The sequence below is a fragment of the Poecilia reticulata genome, chromosome 7 (genome assembly GCF_904066995.2).
Source record: "Poecilia reticulata chromosome 7, P_reticulata-male-v2, whole genome shotgun sequence".
Classification (NCBI taxonomy): Eukaryota; Metazoa; Chordata; class Actinopteri; order Cyprinodontiformes; family Poeciliidae; genus Poecilia; species Poecilia reticulata.
The window spans coordinates 12,468,385-12,489,521 of NC_088836.1; the positions used below are offsets into that span (position 1 = coordinate 12,468,385).

A 21,137-nucleotide genomic window follows, 5' to 3' on the forward strand; every position below is an offset into this window, starting at 1 on the left:
AAATCAAACTAGAACAGCTGAGCTTTTTTCATTGATGGCAGGTAAGTGAACAGAAAAAATACTGAATGCTGTGCATTCAGTATGCAGTAGGTTATTTCCAGATGGTGACTCAACAAAGCTCTACTTTAAGGCAGTGCACACCATTGCAACAAGGCTTTTGCAGCATTTGCATCTCTTGCACCTTCCCCCTCCCCAAACAGATTTATTTGTTTTTCAGTGTCATTATTCACAAGGTCAAATTGAAAGAGTTTTTCGGTTATTTATCATGGTCTGATAAATAGACGGTATTTAAACCAGGGTATGTTTATATTTGAGAGTCACTGTAAGAAAGAGGAAAAATGTAGTAGACTTCTTTCATCCAGCGGACAAAACGCAATTTCACATTTCTGTGACCATGTTGCCAACGCTTTTGTAAATCCATGCAAGTGATTATATACAATTCTTTACTTTTTCCTACATTTTCACCTGCCTATATCATGTTGATCAGAATGTATAATATGCGATTTTGTTATATAGTCTCAACCCCCACAACATTTAAGCATAGGTTTGTCGTATAAGTCCTTGCATACAAAATGTATGTAGTACACATTCACACATTTTAACGTATGAGCAAGATGTCATACATCAAAACAGAGTTTCCGTTAAGACTTTTTTATTTATCTAAAACTGAGATTTTCCAATGTAAAAATATGTGAAGCGTTAGATCAACCAATGCAACAAATTTTCTGAGATAGATAGATAGATAGATAGATAGATAGATAGATAGATAGATAGATAGATAGATAGATAGATAGATAGATAGATAGATAGATAGATAGATAGATAGATAGATAGATAGATAGATAGATAGATAGATAGATAGATAGATAGATAGATAGATAGAGACAAAGTGTAATTTATCGATCTGCCACTAGAGGTCCCTGTAGGCAAGGGAAATGAACTACATGTGTTCACAAGTAATGAAACTAGTAAATAACTACGTTTAAAAAATGAAAAAGTCACATTTTTTACAAATTAAAAGATTAATATGATTAATATATAGATCGCTAACACCGCCAAACACTTCTTTAACAAAATATTATAGGCTATTTCCATTTGTTTCATATTATTTTACTTTTAAACAAACTCTTGTACATTTGAGAGCAGTCTTGGACAATAAAGCTGATTCCGATGTGTATTAAATATAAGGAAACACTTGTTAGTGGGATTTTTTTTTTTTTTACAACGTCATCTAACGTGTCATTTTATAGCGCAAAGCTGGTTAACAGCTGCACGAACCACGTCAGCATCAAGTGAGCTGACACGATTCCTGAACGATGAGCTCTACTTCAACCAGCTGTTAGCGAACATTTCCTCACAATTGTTTATGTTCTGAATCTGATAAAACAAGGGGAAAGACCAGGTTTATTTTAAAACTGTAGTCGAGTATGCTTGACTGCGGGATGCTAAAAGGAGCATGTCCTGTCACAGCCTCTTCTAACTATTGCTGCTGAAGGGGCAGCAGCGGACCGGTTCGACCCGGTTTGATCCTGTTTAGTCTACGGCACTGCAACGTGTAGCGTGGATAATGCAGCAAAGTAGACCGAAACATGGTAGCTATTTCTGTGAGGGAGAAAAGATACAAAAAGACCGTAGCTTTTGTAACATCTCTACAAATAGCAGCTTGTAGAGAGGCAACTATTAAATAAATATTACTTTTTAATATAAAACCGGAACATATAATGAAAAAATCCACCATAACCTAGCGCAAATATATACTGCAAATAACGTGTTATTTGCAAAATACTACACTTAAATATAACTACTTTAAGATTTTGACATGCATTTATTGTGTAATGCTTTTGTGGTCACGATGATGCCAGGAGACTGGAGGGAGTAAATCTCGCGATACTGCTGTGAATTCGCAGTGCTGCCCAGACATGGCACAGAAGGTTAATGAGGTCTTTTTCCGTTCATGTAGTTGCTGTTCAAATCTAGCTGCCATGCAATGTTTGAAAGCAAGTTTCTCTCTCAAATAAATGTGATTTTGTGTTCATATTTCATGTCTATTCAATTGTTATTTTCACAAATATACACTATGAGAAGGTCCAACAGAAAAAATAGTAAAATACTTGCCACACGTGGGTTGTGCCATGTGTGTCAAGCTGAAGCAGTGCACTCCTGATACGTTTAACTAAAAGAAGAAAAAAAAAACATAGTCCAAATACCACTTATTTATGACCAGTGCAATTATCTGTCTTTTCCCACTTTTTGTTTTTATGCAATTGTTTATGAGCAATGTTCAGCCTATAGTCTCTTTAGAGAAGTGCCCCTAAATAACAAAAATAATTCCTATTGGAAATGAAGTGTAAAGATAAGAGATGTGGCCATAAAATTCCACTTGGTGATTTTGTAAAATTTCTTTGGCTGGCAGAAGAACTAGTCCATGCATTTCTATAAGATTGGGTAACTGCAACAATTTATCATCAAGAAACTCCAAAAAAAAAAAAAAAAAAACTGTAAGAAGCCATAAATTCATGCAAAACGCATTAATTGATGGCAAGAGAGAATAAGAACTAAAAGAAGAAATCATATTTCTTCCATTATAGCATATTTTCACTGGCTCACCGGTCAAATCCAGTATACAATTTCAAATTCTCCATCTTACATTTAAATACCCAAATGCTTTAATAACTCAATACGGCCCCACAGATTTTCAGTCAAATTAAACTCTGGACTGTGGGTAGTCCATTCCAAAACATGAATTTTCTGGCCATTCTGATGTTGATTTTTATATTTAGACTGCTATTAAATAATGGGAGGTCTTCCAACCTTTGACATGGAGCTTATCACCAAAGACAAATGTTCAAAACCCCAGCGGAAACATGCAAAAACATGGTCAGCATGAACAGTGGTTCAGATGGTAGCACTGCTGCTTTGCAGCAAGGTCCTGGGTTCAAATCCATGCCACATAGGGTCTTTGAGCATGAAGTTTAAATGTTCTCCCTGTTCATGGGTGGGTTCTCTCAAGGTACTCCAGCTTCCTCCCACAGTCCAAAATGCATAACGATCGGTAGGTCAATTGAATACTCTAAATTGCCCTTATGTATGAGTTTGTTCATGGCTGTGTGTCTTTGTGTTGGACTGATGACTTGTCCAGGGTTTCCGCCGCCTTTTGCCCAGTAACCACTGACGATAGGCAACAGGACTCCTGCAACCCCGCAACACTAAGCAGATAGACAATTGATGAATGATTTTTAAAGTTATATTTTTTATATTTGTCATGGAAGAAATTACTTTAACAAGAGTCTGGATGAAAAGAAATAAGACATTTATTAAAACCTTGCAAAGTGAGAACAGAAATACAGAGTCAAAGGAGTCTGTCAAGTCTGCTCTGACCAACAGTGGATCTGGCTTCACTGTTCATGCTGTTCAAGTCACTCTTCAGAGGAGAGAGACTTAATTGGACTAAAGGTGCGAATCCCTGATTGTGATGTACCAGGGATTCTGTGGAGCCCAACTCAGATGGTCTTGCCATTTGTCTATTGTTAAGGATAGGGGATTGTTCTTTCATGCTAAAGAGGGCAGATACGTTCTACGATGGGGAAGTAACACTTAGATAGTCTCCAGGATCAAGGAGCTCTCCCCTGCTGTTACATGACACTGTAGTCGTTTATGTAAGAGCAGCTTGACCAATCTCATGTTAAGACTACGTAGAAATACCTAAAGCAGAAGAGGGGTGAGGAGCACATTATAAAATTTTCCATAACAATATTATATCTGGTTAATGAATTGTAAGCCTGCATCCTGGAAGTGAATCAAAATGTGGTTCAGCAAAGAGTTATGCATTCTATGCAACCAGATTATTGCAGCTCTTTTATGTTTTGTATTCCCCCTCCCGGCAGATTTGCTGAGTAATACAAGATAAATCTCATAAATAAATAATGCACAAAGCCCAAGAAATCTGCCATTTTAATAAGGGTGTATAGACTTTTTATATACACCACACTGGAGCTGTTTGTCTTCTAAAGTGCCTCAAAATGACATTTGTTGTGGACTGGGGTTATTTGACAACTGAACAGCTTCCGAGTAATACCCTGTGTAGGATACTGGTGTTATTAAAAAGTTAATTTAAATATATGCATGCAATGTCCTGCTTTTATAGATATTTCCCTATCCAGTGCAGTAACCAAGTAGTTCGTCTCCACAAAAAGAGGGAAGGGAGGGAGAAGTGGGTCAGTGGTATAATTTCTCCCAGTCGACACATCTGTCCCTAGATGGCGTTGGTAAACAATAGCCATAATCAAAATGCAACTTATTTTTTAAATAAACCACCTTTTGCCTCCTGAAATTAAAACATAACATTAGAAAAGGCGCCAGGTTGTGGTATTTCTGGCATGTAATGACCTTAGCTCATTTCCGGCGCTTTGGGGAGACAACGCCGTGGTTAGCCAAAAGCTCCTCACAGGGCTGGTCTGAACCGGTTCGGAGAATGCGCGGTCTCGTGCGCCCTGCAGACGTCTCGCAGTGCTTCTCGCTGCATTCCGCGCGCCACCAATAGTCTCGACCCTCCTGTTCTCCCCCACTCATTACGTTTTCTCTTCCCTCATTGGTTCAAGTGATCGAGACTCGCCCACCTTTTCCGGCTGCTGCGTGGACACCGAGACTCTACACGAGTTGTGATTGGCCATCTACCGTCCGAGCCTTTGTTTTGGGGCTGGGCACGAGACGCGGAGGAGTGGAGTTGTAAACTAAAGCGCGTGCACTTTTCAGCACCAATACCGCGTGGATAGCAGCCAAACGGACCAGATAGATAGTTGTTGCATCGGTTAGCTTGTTTCAGTTTAGCTGTTTTGATAGTCGCTGTAGCGTTGAAAAAGAAACTTTTTTTTTGTAGCGGTTTCGACTCCTCAGCCGGGAACCCGAAGCGGCGAGGCTCTAGCTTTGTTTGCCTCGGTGGCAGGAAAGCTGCGTCTCGGTTGAAAGGGAGGCGAAAACACCCTCATTTTCTTCGTCTCTGTCTCGAACTAGTTTCTTTCTTTTTTCTCTCTCTGTCTTGGAGTTCGACGATCCAATCCACGACCAGACTAAATGGCCGGAAGCAACGGAAAACAAAGGTGATATACTGAACAGCTTTCACCCGAGCCGGTTCGGTCCAGACAGCGGTTGAGCAAGTGGTCTTGTTTTTAAGCCACATTTCCAGCCAGCTCTCACCGCTCGCCTCCATTGTGAGAGCATCTCTGCCGCCCGAATCTCGCGCTCCCACCACACACCTGCCTGCCACCCCCCCACCACCTTTCTTCACTCCACGGCGTATTTTTCAGCTGTTTCGCTAGCAAATCCACACTACAAACAATGTGCTCTCGGGTTTGGTTCGTGACCGACCGGCGTATCAGCCAGGAGTACCCTCAGGTCCAGATCCTCCGGGCTCTGAAGGAGCGCTGCGCCGACGAGGATGTTGAATTCCGCTACCTACTCATGGATCAGATCGTGCTGACGATCAGCCAAGGGCAACTAGGCAAGTATCGCTGAGCTAACTCATGTTTGATCAAAAAATATGATGATTATGCGTTTTGATACGGATCGCTACGTGTTTACGTTTTTTGCTCGAACTTAAAGGCGGATGGTTATTGTTTTGGCGATCAGACCGGTGCCAAGTAGGGCTTGCCCGGTCTGCCTTCTAGTGAGGAAGAGGAGCAGCACAGCAGTGACCGCCTAACCCACTTTCAAGCTAGACTGCCTGCTGATTGACGGAAGAGATGACGCTTGATTTAATTCTGCTGAATGTGCTGCATTTCCCGCTCATATAAGCTAATCAGCTGGATATGTTCAAACATATATTTGATACGTACAAGGTAGTCCATGCGTGGGAAATGTAGCTTTGGTTATTTTTATTTTTTTTTTACGTCACTCTGTTTTTTTTTTTTTTGTTGAGTTTTGCATTTGCTGAAATATAGTCTTCTTAATTCAAACAATTAGATCAGATGTATAATCAGGGAATGCACCTTATCTCAATGCAGATAGCATCACCATATGTTGATATTTTCAGGGCTTTTGCTCATAATTCATTTCAGTTAGTGTGCACAGCTAAAGTTAATCAACAACAAATGTCATCTCAAGGACTTTTCAAGATAACCGGCTCCAGTTCATTGTATTGAAATGTAGCCAGTCCAGTACAATCTGGACAGATTCAAATTTAGTACAGTCTAATTTGATCCTAGCTAAAATGTATCAAACTGAAACACAGTTTTGGAAGCGCTTTGGTAAAGGAGCAGTCAGGACTATATTTTGACTGTCAATTGTTGTTGATCACTGACTGGTATGTCTGCATTGCCAACGTGGAGTCTGCATCTGGGATCAAAACATTTCATATGCAGCAGAAGGCCTTGGTAGACTGATAGTGCCAAGGAGCAACTTTAAAATAAACAGATTCACATGGAATTTGTGAGTATGGTGTGAAGTGGGGCTGGGCCACTGGATGAGAGGTGTTAGGGTCTAAATTAGCACATAAATGCTGTAGTTTGAAATTAGCAGAGGGTGAATAGACGGGAGAAAATGCAGGATGGGTTGGGATGGGTCTCACACATCGTCCTGCCGAACGAGCTTGTTGCATTTGTCAGCCATGTTGACGATTTGTGCATGCAATTACCAAGCATCTTTAAAACTGGAAAGAGAGGCAGACACAAAGCAATCTGACCCAACAACCAGGCTAATCTGTTACTAAATAGGAATGCTTAAATGTCCTGAATACCCATTGAGAGATCACATGGGTTAACTCATGTTTTCTAGGTGGATCGCTGTCTAGATCTGTGGCTTAGCGGGATGCTCACGAACAGGGTTCTTAGTTTGGCTGGTAATCCATACTGGCTTTAAGTGTTCGTACAAATGTCTCTTGAGCCTTCCGTTGACATCACAGATTAAGAGCAAGTGGACAGATTGTCTGTGACGAAGGCTTCTTACATGGGAAGTCACAAAATGCATGTGTTACATGAATGGGCTAACTATGGATCCTATAGATCCCCTATTTAAACCTAGATTGGGGGGAAAAAAGGACTTTTTGGATTCTACGGCACTGCATGAAAATACACGTGGATTGGGATGCAAAACTAGAGCAAAGGGCACAATTAACAAAGATATATCAGTGTTATAAATTAGACAGGACCAGCTTACAATCCAAGTCTGGCCCAGCTTAATGGTTTCAGTGTGTCTGTAGATGGAAGCATCTCTAATAGCGGCAACACTAGTTGTTTTTGATGACGAATAACCTCAACTGGCATAAAACAGCTGAACCCAGCAGCCCAGTCTGCGAGCAGCATTTCACATCCCATGATTGGATATATTTAAAGCCCTGACATGAATGGTTTTCATAAGCCTCTGTGTTCCTGGTGCGTGGCAGTGGGCGTAGCATTACCCGCTGATGATAAATGCAGCATGTTTGTGCCAGTGAACATGGAAGACTGAGATACTGTGAACTTTGTTCACCACCGGAAGCGCCAGTAGTGTTATGAAAATAATGCTTTATTTTTCAGGAAGTATTGTCTCAACTTGTAACAACTATGACATAGAAGGTTAACACCGAGTATTTGTTGCTTGAATTATTTATTCATTTTTTTACATGTTCAGTCTATTCAAAAAGATGTTACGTTTAAGTTACTTAGTGTTGTCTCATTGCAGAGCTGTGATCTGCCCTATTTTATTGACCAAGTTGCAAATGTAGTCCAGTTTGCTGAGGATAACATTGAGCCCAAAAAGGATCAATTTGCATTTTACTGCTTTTCGCAAATAAGCTCCTATCTTGTTGTTTTTCTTATTTAGATATAAAATAAATGTTCTCAGAAACCACACATTTCCATATTTAGGCTTAAACTAAACTAAGCTAAATATATACTTGTACTTGTCAGTTTGTATATTTAATTGGTTATGATGACATCAGAAAGGCAGCGTAGTCTGCCAAATCACCGTTAACTGAAAGTCTCGCTGCTGAAAAGGATCACACTATTTACCCTCTGATCATATGATCCAAGTTTGACCAAGCATTTAGATAAGGAATTTGTATGGTTGCAAGTAGCCAATAGAGCAATGTTTGCTTAATGATTACTAGACTTAAAGCCTTTGAACTTTATATTTTCTAATGCAAAAGTAATTGCTTAAGCTGGAATGCGAGTAATTTGTGATGTTTCTGTACAACCAGCCACGTTACAATGTAATAAAGCTTACATTACAGGCCAAAAATTTACAATACTCTTTTTTTTTTTAACACTAAGTTCTTCTGTAAGTTAGTCTGCTAACACAAGTCCATATTTACTTAATAGTCTACTCAATCTCCCTCTAAGTTGTATTGATTATTAATACCGGATGTACAAAATTACAGCGTGAAAAAGGAAATGAATTTCCGTTATCTTAAACAACAGAGCTGCAAAGGCGTAAGCCAGTACAAAGTATCACAGCATTAATGAAAAAAATATATATCTAGAACAAAAAAACCTGTTTACTGATCTAAATTACTTTTATTTGAAGCAAAAAAAAAGATGAAATTGTTCTTACCACTTTTAAAAATTTTAAACATCTTGATTAATATAGCTATAATGTTACTGGTAACATTTATATACTATCTCAATTTTTCACAAACTTCAAATAAAAACCTATAGGATGAAAAAAATTTATAGAATGGACACTTTCTAAATGTAGAAATGATTTTTAAATAAACAAGGCTATCCAGGATATTTGACCTCATTCTGTTCTTTATAGAGTAATGCCGGTGTAACAAGCTGATATTATCAGGCTAGTAAGTCAGGCCTGCAGGAGCAGTCGGCTACTCCTTGCTTTACACTGGTAGGTTTCATGTTGCCATATGTTTTTAACAATAGTGGGTACCGCTCTTTGTCTTCTTGTAAGTGATTGAAATGCATTCATTAATAAACAGCTGAGAGGTTCAGTAAAAATGTACCAGAGTTTGCCTTCAGGCTAGCTTTTTATTAGCAAGCCCTGATGTAAAACTGCATCTATAGGATATAACTTTGAGAAGCAATATCACAATAATTAAACATTATAGATTACAAAGATTAAATGATGACTAAACGTAAGCAAAAATATGTGCATGATGAATTTGTCATGAAAAATATCCAACGATAACAGCTGCGATTCTCCAAAAAACGTTGCCTTTTTGTTTGGACGCAAAATGTCCAGATTCAGAATGTCATTTATGTGACGCTTGAAACAAATATTAACCAAACATTGTCTTTCTGAATGGGATTATGCATTCTCTGGCAGCTCCTCAAAACACTTTAGTTAGTGCAACACTTACTCTGGCATTTCACTAAAAGTGCTCGAAGGCATAAGGTAACAATTTTTCAGCAGACCTGTTTTGACATTGAGCTTCTTGCTGTTACTTGACACCAGTGATCAGTTCATGCTTTGTACAAGTATAAAACGTATCCTAATCTGTCATTTATTAAAGCAGTCGGTTACAGTAGGTGTTACTACATCAAAATATCACAATTTGAAAGCGTTACAACCTCTTTAGTGTAGCGTGGCATTTAGTAATTAATATTCTTCCCGGCTCCTTTGGTCTTGTGCAACTCATAACTAATTTTTAGTCACATTTTATAGTCATCTACTGTGTCTTCAGTGCCTTAATTTAAATTATGCAAGTATTAAAACAATCCATGGATTTCTTTAATTTAGTCTGGTCTCATGTTTGCTGCTGGTATGAAGATATATATACATATGTAGCAGCTAAAACAGGCAGCTGTTTAGTTTGCTATCAAACCAAAGAAAAAGCGTCTAATAAGCTTAAGTCAGACTGGACCGTGAATTTTACAGTGCTTTCAGGATGGACATGACTGACCAGCCAGACACACTGGAACAGCGTTTGTCTGTCTGCTTTGTGACGTTACAGCGGCATGTATAGAATGCCTGCTATTCTTTAAAGCTTTGTTGGTCAGGATGGAAATGGGACGAACCTACACAGGCCGTTGAATAAAGTGGAAACGGTTTGATTGGCGGGACCAACAATAAAGCACAGGCCTCTTGGTTTTTAATACAAACCGACTGCATTTCCTAGAACACTACTGTGTTCTCGAATCATTATTCAACTAAATTGCAAAGTTTTTTTGTTTTTTTTTATGACGGTCACATGACAGACAGCAAAAAGCACACACACACTCGTGCTGATGAATAGGGCTGATTCATCCGGCTTGCTCATTGGTCTCTGTTTGGTCCCCCTGGAGACGGAGACGAGCGCTGTGAATACTGTCTGTCAAAAACCATGAGAGCACATCCCCTGACACTTCCCACTGTAACAGCACTCATGGTGCCTGCAAAAACCACCAGTGTGTGCGAGAGTGCTGAATGGAGAGAGGCAATGAATCCTCCCGCTTCTTTGCCGAGATCGTCAAGAGGAAGAGGACGAGGAGAAAATGGGAGGGGCGGGGATCTTTTCATGGCTTTTTCATGCTCTTCTATTTTAATGCGACGCATTCCCTCCTAACACTGCCCTACTGTTGGCTTTCAAGGCATTCCTGACTGGTGTTTATTTTATCTTTAATCACTTCCTCTTTTTACCTGTTTACACAAAACGATATGTACAAAAATAAATCCACGCTCAAATTCATCTGCCCACATGTCAGCTTCTCTTGACCTCTAATGATCTCCGCATGTTTTGTCTCGTCTCTCTGAAAAGCCTGCAGCTCGGAAGAGGGCTAAAACTCGCATCATAGTGAATGCATTGTGCAAATGTGTCTTCTTCTCCTCCTGTCGTCTGGACTCGAAGAACTTGCAAATACGCACATCTTCGTTCCAATCGTCCAAACGAGTTGTTGTGATCACAGGCTGAAAAATCTTTCTGCGTGCCAACTAAAAAAAAAAAAACAAAAACAATAATTTTCCAATGAAATTCTGCCAAACTGTGGTCCATGGCCGATGAATATGCCATCTGTGCTGCAAATATCATAGCAGTCCACTCATGTGATTCTGTTGTGAGGCTTCAGAAGGGTGTTAGCGCTAGAAGGAAGCTTACAGGTGCTTTTTGAGCCAAATCTGTGGAGTTTCTGTTTCGCCAGCAATATACTTCGCAGGATTGTGTACTCCCCCCTTGTCAATTCATTCCGCCCTGAATTGAAACGGCTGATCAGTAACCAATTCAGATGTGCTCAGATAGCCTTTTGTTCCACAGCTCGAATTTGCATGAGAAAAAAAAGTGGTGTCAGGCTGAAGCATTGGAAGCCAAGGTCGATTTGACTTTCAATAAAGCAGAGCTAAACATTTTAGATCCTGGTCACCATTGGCATTAAGACGGTATTTGACTGTTAAACTACGGGGTGCCGTTTGTCAAATTGCACAGACATAAACTAACAGCAATAATTTGTGTTGTTTAGCTGGTCATAAGAGAAAAAAAATGGGAATTGATATTTTCACCATGTTAATCATTTGTTTATAAATGTCACAGTTTCAAACTAAATATTTAATGAGCGATCTAAATATTTAATTTGCCAACAAAATATTTATTTAGCTTCAATTTAAATACTTAGCTCAAAAACATTATTTAGCCAACTAAGCATTCAGTTAGCCAACTAAATATTTGCTTGCTAACTATTTATCTTGCTAAATATCTAAACTAAATATCTTGCTAACCAAATATTAGTTTGGAGCTAATTATTTAGCTGGTAAACTAACTATTTGATTCTCTAAATAAATACTTATCTTGTTAACCTAAATATTTAGTGTAAAACTAAATACGTAGCTTGCTAACACATTTTTTAGTCTAGAGCTAAATATTTAGCTTCAAACTGTGACATTAATAGATAAATGAATAACATGGTGAAAATAATTTTTAAAAATTATTTAAAATTGTTTTTGTTTGTTTTTCGATAAGCTAAATAACCAAAATTATTGCTGCTAAGTGTTTCACTGTGATTATAGTCCAATATATCATGGATATTTTTATTTGAGTGCATATTTTAAAATCAAGACAAGCAATCCTGGGATTTCAGCAGTTCAGAGGCACACTGAGTCCACAGAATAGTGAATCCATTATATCACTAAAGATGTTTAGTTCTTGCTCAATGAGCTGCATATTGCAGTACAACTAAGGCAGGAGGGACTTTCAGAACATGCATCATCGGGTTGTGCATGTTTCGCTGCAGTCCCTGCATGCCTCTGCTTGCTGCACTAACCTGCACTGACCAACTCACTCCTACTCATATGATAACTGGGGCTGGATGCGTTTTTCCAAAGGTGGAGTCGGCTGTTTTTTTGGGGTTTTTTCGTGTGCCAGACATCCAAGCCCATGAACATTTTTTCCAGACTTTATATGTGACCAGGAAAATAAAGGTGTAAATACAGCTGCATGGCCTTTTGACGTCTAAACACAGAAAACAAGTCATGCATTTTGCTCACACCTGTAGTTTCTAGATAACAGAGGGTCAAACGGCAACAAAAACCGAAGATGTTGAGCAGATTGTGCAGTTTGATGTTTTCTGCTTCGTGTGTTTTCCAGCTGGTGATGTGCTCTGTTGTGATAAAAATGGGAAAAGCACAAAAACCTAAGAGTTCTTGCATATTTATTGGCTTGAGTTAAACAACTTTTTTATTTAAACCTTTGAACAATCATCGAGCCACTGTAAACATCAATATTCACCCGATTCTTGATTAATATTAGTCATTTCTTAACCGTTATTCATCAACCCTTCCTCCTGATCCTCCTCCAGGTCTGCGGGTGGAGCAGGAATTGGTAACATCTTATCCTCAAGTGGTGCTAGTGCGAGTCCCCACGCCCTGGGTGCAGTCGGACAGTGACATTACCGTGCTGCGCCACCTGGAGAAGATGGGCTGCCGGCTGATCAACCGGCCCCAGGCCATACTCAACTGTGTCAACAAATTCTGGACCTTTCAGGAACTGGCTGGCCATGGGGTCCCTCTTCCCGACACCTACTCTTACGGTATAAAAATGTTTTGTTTTTTTTAGACCTTCTTTAATGACAACAACAAGCAAAGCAAGGTTCTGTACATTTTTACAACTTCCCACAATGAGAACAAACATTATGGTGACCATGTTCTGAACCTGAAATCTATTAAAGAAACAAATTGCACAAGAGTTGTGGAAAAAAGTATGAAATGCGTCTTTAGATAAAACCTGGTTTAGATAAAACCAGGGTTTCTTGTAAGAAGTTGTAAAAATTCAGCAAACATGATATGAAGCTTCTCCTTCTGCTTCATTATGAAACCTTGTATTTTTATTGTACATTGCTTTGAGAAAGTAATCACACCGCTTAAATTTTTGTCACAGTATTAAATGACCAACACAAGCTTGTTTGTATGTTATTGGGCTTTAATCTAATAGACTATAGATACAAAGTGCTGATTATGGGGAAAAACCAACACTGTAGAGCTGTGAAACATGGCAGAAGCAGCATCATGCTGCGGGAAGCTTTTCTTTGGATTTTTCTGATTTTGAATTGTGAAACATTGAGAAAACCGTGTATGAACGGTTGTGGAAGGCATTTTAAAAGCCTGCGTAGGCATTTCCTGCTTAAACAAAAACCTAACAATTAAAGTTTTGATAAATGAAAAGAAGACGAGGAGTACAGCAGAGCCTCTCGTGTTTATTTATTGTGCTTTGTGGATTTTTCTAACAGTGCACATTTCTTTGTGTTTAAAAAAAAAAAAACTTCTTTACTGTGGTTTTCATGAGAGCAGAAAAGGAAGGATAGCGACAGCGGGGGGAAAAAAAGAATGAGCGGGGGCTGTTTGGCCTACATTCCATGTGTTTCTGAGCACAGTAGGCCAGGCGATGCATGCAGAGCAGCTGGAGAGCTTATGTAACCAGCCACCCCACCAGCACCTCCCCATGCCCTTTCATTTTCCAAAATAAAGCATGCAATTGCTTTGCTGCTTCTACCAGTGACTACCATAGCAGCTCACCGGTTGATTTGTTATCTGCTATCTCCCTCCACGCTTTCAGGCACTTTTTTTTTTTGTTCTAGTCTGAGTGAAAACACATGTGATTTAGCACACCAGGAAAGAGCCAAGTCACAGGGTTGTTTGCATCTGCTGCTTTGACTGCATGCCAGGTAAGTGCAGGCAAGAGAAGGAAGACTCTGAGACCGCATCAGGGGTGGGAAATGAGAAAACGTTCATTTATGTAACCTGTTTTTTTTTGGGGGGGGTTTTTGTATTCCCTCCCCAATTCAAAACAGGAAGCCGAAGCATATCGCAAAACAAGCCACCATTATAAATCACTGTCAGTTATGCTTGGCTGCCTTACATGACATGCATCGGTCAGTGACTCTGCTCCTCTGTTCTGCAAACCAAGGCAACAGATTCAAGCACAGGCAGCACTCCTACAGCATCGCTGTTTTGAGTAACTCTTGTTTCCATGGCAACATGCTTCTCCCCGCCACCCCCCCTGCTCGTCCTGCCAGATTGGCTGTGATGTGTGAACCATGTCACAGGAGGAAGAGCAGCTCCTAATGTGCTTTAATGTGTGGTTGTGGATGCGTGTGTGTGTGTGGATGGGCATTTCTCAGGGGGGCACGATAACTTCCGTAAGATGATCGACGAGGCAGAGCCACTGGGATACCCGGTGGTGGTGAAGAACGCACGTGGCCACAGAGGTAAGGCGATGCGGCCATTACTTTCCTGTCATTCACCCAGGTCACCACAACACACTCCAAATTGTCCACATGAAGGGGATTTTAGCCCACCCTGACATGAAATTCATTGACAGAGTGTTAAATGATTACCACTCCGCCGCTGCCACAAACACAAAACCCAGTCTTGTAAAGACGGGTTAATAATCTGTGTTTCTAGTTAACAAACGAGCGCTCCGTTTCATCATTTTCCCTGAGTTCATAAGGGGCTTGAGCCATTAATATACCGTCTCAAAGACAAAGCGCCCGTTCTTAATGAAGAACCATTAGCTGATTTCTATTCATAGCTATTGCTTTGTTAGAGGCTCGATGAAGAAATGACCGTGGTATTCGGTAGCCGAGGCTTCCATCACGTAGCGTTGTTCTCCTGGACGGCTGCTACTGCTGAACCATAACTGTGACATGTTTTACGGTTGTTTGTTGTCTCCTTATTAGCTGACCATTGCAGTGGTTGAAACCCAGCTTCCTTCAGATACTAAGGCCTGCAAATAAATGTCTAGTTTGCGTATTATTTGTTAGCATTAGACAGATATAAAATGTCCAAACCAAAATGTAATCTCATTTTGGGGGGTTAATTCAAAATTTATAATAATTGTGTCACAACACCAGTAATCTGACTTGTATCGAGGCCTCTTCCCAATATATTCTGATAATAACACTGAGTAATTACCATTTTTGGACACATGATCCCACAGCTATAAAGTGCTGATCGCTGGAACAGCTCAGAGGTCCAGTAAAGAGGCAGAGCTAATTAAAACGGGCATCTTCTATGCTGTGTGAGAAGAGGCTCTGAGAGTCCTGTCAGCACTTTGAGACATGGGAGTTGCTCATCAGAGAGCAGCTGCTTGTAAGCAAAATAGCCGCTCAGCCTGAACTCGCATTTCATAATGAACCGCTCCTGCAAATATATGAACATTTATTTAACTTTAACAAGTCTGTGTGTGACGTTAGCCTGAAGAGTTGCTCATTTTTCCTTTCTTCTCCTCATTTAGTCTCTCCTTCCTTCTCTTAGGCAAGGCTGTGTTCCTGGCACGCGACAAACACCACCTGACGGATCTGTGTCACTTGATCCGCCATGATACCCCCTACCTGTTTCAGGAGTACGTGAAGGAGTCTCACGGCCGCGACGTGCGAGTGGTGCTGGTGGGCGGCCGCGTCATTGGCTCCATGCTGCGCTGCTCCACCGACGGACGCATGCAGAGCAACTGCTCCCTGGGTAGGGAAACAGCTCGGAGGCACCGATCACACGCGTTTAATTACCCCGCACGCCTCGCTACCTCATCCGTACAGTTGGCCGCCCTGCTTCGTTTCGACTGTTCTTTAATTTGCCAGACTTCTGTGTTTTCATTGCGGTGGCTTTTATAGCATACAGTGTCAGAGAGAAGCTGAAATACACTCAAGGAAGTAATTTTTGTGCCTTTTTGGGAGGCATTTCTTATGTCACTATAAGAAATATTTGAAATTGTCTCTTTTTAAAAAAATAATTCCTTAATCCACACTGAATAAAAACTATACACACATTCAAATATTCAAGCACTCTTTAAGTATTGGAATAAGTGTCTCCTAGCATGTTGCAGAGAAACCACACACTTCTGTAGCTATTTCATTTTCATATTCATTTGTTGCAATTTCATTATTTTGCATGTATTTGATTGCTTATAGTACCTCTACCATAAAGAGTTTACTTTCAAAGGGCTCTAAACTATTGTGCAACATTAGAGCATTTGTACTTTTGTAGAGGTATATAGATATGTAAATACTACTCTTATTTATGCTGTTTTATTATGTCTTTTATTTACTGGCATTTGTGTTTGTGCTGATAGAGCCTCACTTTCCCCCATTGGGACCAGTAAGGGAACATTTTTCCTGCCACAGAACTGGCTTGTACATATAGCCCCTGGATTTCCAAAGAGGTTCAGGTCAGGCCATTCCAGAAGCAAAGTTAGCTTCTGTTGCTAAAGTTAGCAGTGTTGCTAATGCACAGTATTCACTCTCAAAATTAGTGTTTAATGAGTGTTTGGAACCAGTGTCTTTGTAGAACAGCTGATTCTGTCCAAGTATTAACCATCGCCCTCAAATGAAAAGACATTGGTTGGAAACTCCATCTTAAAATACGTCTACAGCTGCCCACATGCATTAGTCAAATATCTCCTCAAGAAAATTTTAACGGAAACAAAACTGATCTGTTTTTCCACAATGACCAAAGTGTGCTATGAGTAGACTTGAAACCTGAAAACAATGTGCCAGATCTCAGGTACTTTCGTTTTTTTGTTTTTTTTTATTTTGAAGGTCTGTTTTAATGTGATAATCCTGGTGCTTTGCTAAAAGTGAATAGAAAAATGGAGGTTTAAATTATTGAACATCTCCTCAAAAACAGCCAACCAGAATAAAGTCAAAACCTTTCTCATTGCTACAAACTCTACAAAAGGTGTTTATCAGAACATTTGTCTGTGTGTATGTATCTGTGTACCCAGTCGTAGCTGTAAAGAGCCATGGAAACAGATGGTTAGAGTGCATTTACTAAATGTGCATAATATAATAATAAAACAAGACGAGTGTAGTCAAGCTTCTCACCAGCTCTGTCATTAGGTAAATAATTTACGTCCTGATTTCATCTGTGAAAAGCTTCCTCCTACTCTAAGCTTTCACTCCACTTCTGCTGCCGCCAGTGAATGGGAGGCAACATTTCAGACTGTATCCCTCCAAATGTGTGGCAGTGCAGAATCAACACTTGTGTTTAATTCACCCTTAGAACTTAAAGTGACACAGCACTCAAGTTGATGAGGCTGATTTCCAATGTCAGCGCATGAGTCCTGCTGCTAGCCTGCATGAAGATGTGATGCTCTGTGACATAATTAGGTCATCGGTTGGCAGACCATTTATGTAGCAGAACAAAAAGGAGGTCCGTTTTTCAGTTATAGCTTTCATTTAAATATTTCATGTTCTTTATGCATCCCACATGGTTTTCTACTACATCGATGGCAATCAGTTTTGTTTGTTTATTCGTTGTACCCACTGACCTGGCCTGGTGTCTCTGACCGTTTAGGTGGCGTGGGGATGATGTGCCCCCTGAGCGAGCAGGGCAAGCAGCTGGCCATCGAGGTGTCCAACATCCTGGGCATGGACGTGTGCGGCGTCGACCTCCTGCAGCTCAACGACGGCTCGTTTGTGGTCTGCGAGGCCAACGCCAACGTGGGCTTCATCGCCTTCGACCAGGCCTGCGGGATCGACGTGGCGGGGATTATCGCTGACTTTGCCCTCTCCACGCTTCCCAGCCGCCTGACTCGGAAGATGTCGCTGCTGTCCGTCGTGTCCAGCACCAGCGAGACCAGCAGCGAGCCCGAGGTGTGCATGGTGAACGCGGGCGGAGGCTCCCTGCCGGAGGCCGTCTGCAACATGAGCGTGGGCTCGTCTTCTAGCGAAAGCGACCCCGAGCTGGCCGAGCCTTCGCAGTCGTCGCCTCGCCGCTCGCCGGCCTCCGCCCTGTCCGACCTCCCCGATCTCCCCGACGCAGCGTACAACTTCAACAACCTCCTGGCCAATGAGATCAAGCTATTGACTGAGTGAGAATCGAACAAATTCGCATACACGCCACAGTCACACGCACACACACACGTACAGCACATACACTTGTACGAGCATTCGTTTAAAATAAAGAAGAAACAAACAACTACGCACATATCACTCTGAAGCAGATGTTCATGACATAAAAAACAGCTGAGAGAAACAGATTACACATTCTGACACAGCAGAGACAAACATCTAAACTGGAGCCTTCTCCTGTTGAGCAAATAGATCTACGGCTGCTCCCCTGACTCTCCTTTCTTTGCATTTTTTTCAAATCCCACGGAGGCATGTAAAATCAGTGTATGTTGTCAACTTATCACAAAGGCATACAGCATCTGAGATAACTGCCAAAACTGACCTCTTCGATTCTGGTGTATATTTGTTTTTATGTTGGGATGGGTGAAGAATTTTATTAAATGCCATGTTTTTAACCCTCCTCACAATGCAAAAAAAAAAAAAAATGCAAATAAAGGTTCTCCTGGTGTGGCAAAGTTTGGTTGATGGCGGGCAAAATGAAGTATTTTTAGGTTGATTGTACCCTGATGCTAGGCATATCGTTCTGTCGGTTCCTATTTAGCAGTGAAGCGCTCCTGAAAATGACAGATAACAAGACGGAGACCAAACTGCATGTGTGCAAACTTTTACGTCAGAAAGTAGTCGTCCTGTTCTGCTAAAACTCATACATCGAGATGATTTCACAACATTTTTCAGTTTACATTTTAGATTGTGTGTTGGATTACCAGAAGCAGCAGCAGCTATCTGCTTTTTTAAAATAATAATAATTAAAAAAAACTCACGAAATGCCTAGCACTTTATTAAAAACAGCTTTGTCTTTTTCTCTCCTGGACGACATTTTTAGGAAGGATGAGAGCATATTTAAGTCGTGTCATCACCTGAAAGCAAAATATACCTCAGAACAGAGATGTCTCACTGCCATAGGACATCACAGACACATACGGAACATATCAGCTTAGGCCCTAACACCTAACAGACCTGGTGTTCCTTCCTTTCATGTCTAGGACCTAAAATATAACTGTGTGTTACGTTTATGTTATGTTAGTTTTTTTTTTTTTTTTTTTTAGTTTTTTTTTTTTTTTTTTTGTAAATATTAGAGATAGCGAAATTTAACGTCATGACTTATTAGTATGCAGCTGATGAAACTGGAACAGCCGGACAGAGCGAAAAAAAAAAAAGGCCAACGTTGCTGTTTATTTTTTTTATTTTATTTTATAAGCTACTGTGGACAAACTAGATTGTACAGACCTGTGACTTTAAAAGGCTCCAAAGCTACAATTTGGTTAAAACAGTCGTGGATCCAGTTAGTTCACAGTCATGTTAACTCTAGATTTTTATTGTTCTCATAAATCCTCTGTTAGTTGTTGAAGAAAATCAACCCACCTTGTAAAGAAAAAGGAAAAAAAAAAAAAGGAAATATATTTTTAAAATTGTCTTTAACAAAATGTTATCCCCCCCCCCCCCTTGTAGAGTAAAGAAAAATCCAGAGATTTCAGCAACCAAAACTTTACCATTTGCAGCTTTTATTCCTCTGGATTTACCTTCTATGTACCTTATAGGAGAGGAATAAGGCAGGAGACAGTATTGTCCATTACTTGGGAATATTATCAGGCCAACTTTGATCAAAAGCACAAGTAAAAATCCCGAATCGTCCACATAGTCGTCTTTTTAGGCTTGCAACCCTTTCTGTTGAACACAACTCAGGGAAGCAGCCTGGATCTCAGTCCTGACCCTTCCAACAAAGGTATGGAGTATCCATCCAAGCTTAAAACATGTCATAAACATAACACATACTTACACGTAGACCAAAACAACGAGAAAAAAAAAACAAAACAACAATGAAAAAAAGGTTGTAAACTACAGTATGACATGTGGTGTATACCATGGTTAACATGCACTTTTTTCCTTGCTTGTTTCATAATTGTTCCATGTTTTCTTCCTAATTTATGGGATTTTTGAAGAAGAAAAAAAAAGTGGTTTGTGTGCACTAATATTGTCTCAATAAAGTGAAACCTCTGTGAAGCTTGTTTTTTTTTTCCCCCCATTTTCCTTTGTCGTGGGCCAAACTTTCCTGTCTGGGGTCAAACATCGTCCTGCTGGAGGGTTCGGCATGGTAACCGGAGGGGTGAGGGGTGGAGAAAGGGCAGCTTTTATTTTAATCTCTCGTGTCGGGTGATCGCAGTGGCTCCACACCGTTTACAACACTACTGTGATGTTGTTTGGTATCTACATGATCAAAACGATCAAAAGCTGTGAAATCTGTTCATGTCTACATTGGTAACGCGCGAGGACGGTGAGCGTGGCCGGCAACATCCCGAACACTTTGCTGGGTGGACTGTAACATTCCCCGTCTTGTCTTTGACTCTGCATTAAAGCTTGTATTTGTACATCTTGTACATCAGTGAAGATCCCAGGCATAAATAGCCATCGACAGGAAAGAAACACTTGTTCGTCTCACGCAGATCCTGTTGTGCGATGATTAATTTATATCATGACAGAACACATCTCGTCAGCATGACCCTGCTAGCTCCGATAGTGCGGTCAAATTGTCTAACTCTGATTTTTAGGGTGAGAGCAGAATCATAAGCTGTTTTCAGCCATGCCTGGTCTTTATAAGTCAGCTGCCATGATGAAGAAATTCAGTAAATGAGAAAAATGTCAGGAGTAAAAGTCTGTGGATGAGCTTGTTTAACTGTGTGGGAAGCTGTGAACTGCTGTTTAAAAAGGTTACTATTACATTACCAATTCTATCCACAATAACTATTTGCTCATGAAACTGAAAAGGGAAATTAGAATTATTCAAGTTTTTGTCTGAACAAAAATGTAAATGCCAAAAACGGAAATCTTCTTTTTTTTTTTTTTGTTTTTTTTGTTTTTGTAGGTCAGTACAGTTAACACTAATAGAGAACATAGCAAAGAATGTTTTGA

At 40.3% G+C, this 21,137-nt stretch overlaps 1 protein-coding gene across 1 annotated transcript; it reads left to right on the forward strand.

Annotated features, from left to right (window-relative positions):
• Window positions 1-4,674: 4,674 nt before the first annotated feature.
• On the forward strand, window positions 4,675-20,231 carry rimkla (ribosomal modification protein rimK-like family member A). Its single transcript, XM_008414781.3, has 5 exons — window positions 4,675-5,497; window positions 12,687-12,917; window positions 14,505-14,591; window positions 15,640-15,843; window positions 17,674-20,231. The coding sequence occupies exons 1-5, from the start codon at window positions 5,335-5,337 to the stop codon at window positions 18,192-18,194; spliced, it is 1,206 nt and encodes a 401-aa protein (XP_008413003.1). The 5' UTR covers window positions 4,675-5,334; the 3' UTR covers window positions 18,195-20,231.
• The last annotated feature ends 906 nt before the right edge of the window (window positions 20,232-21,137 follow it).

Excerpts from the sequence above, each read along its gene's own strand:
- rimkla (XM_008414781.3), top strand. The coding sequence starts at position 5,335 with ATGTGCTCTCGGGTTTGGTTCGTGACCGACCGGCGTATCAGCCAGGAG. Across the intron at positions 14,592-15,639 it reads GAACGCACGTGGCCACAGAG|GCAAGGCTGTGTTCCTGGCA; the intron begins GTAAGGCGATGC and ends TCCTTCTCTTAG. Across the intron at positions 15,844-17,673 it reads GCAGAGCAACTGCTCCCTGG|GTGGCGTGGGGATGATGTGC; the intron begins GTAGGGAAACAG and ends CTGACCGTTTAG.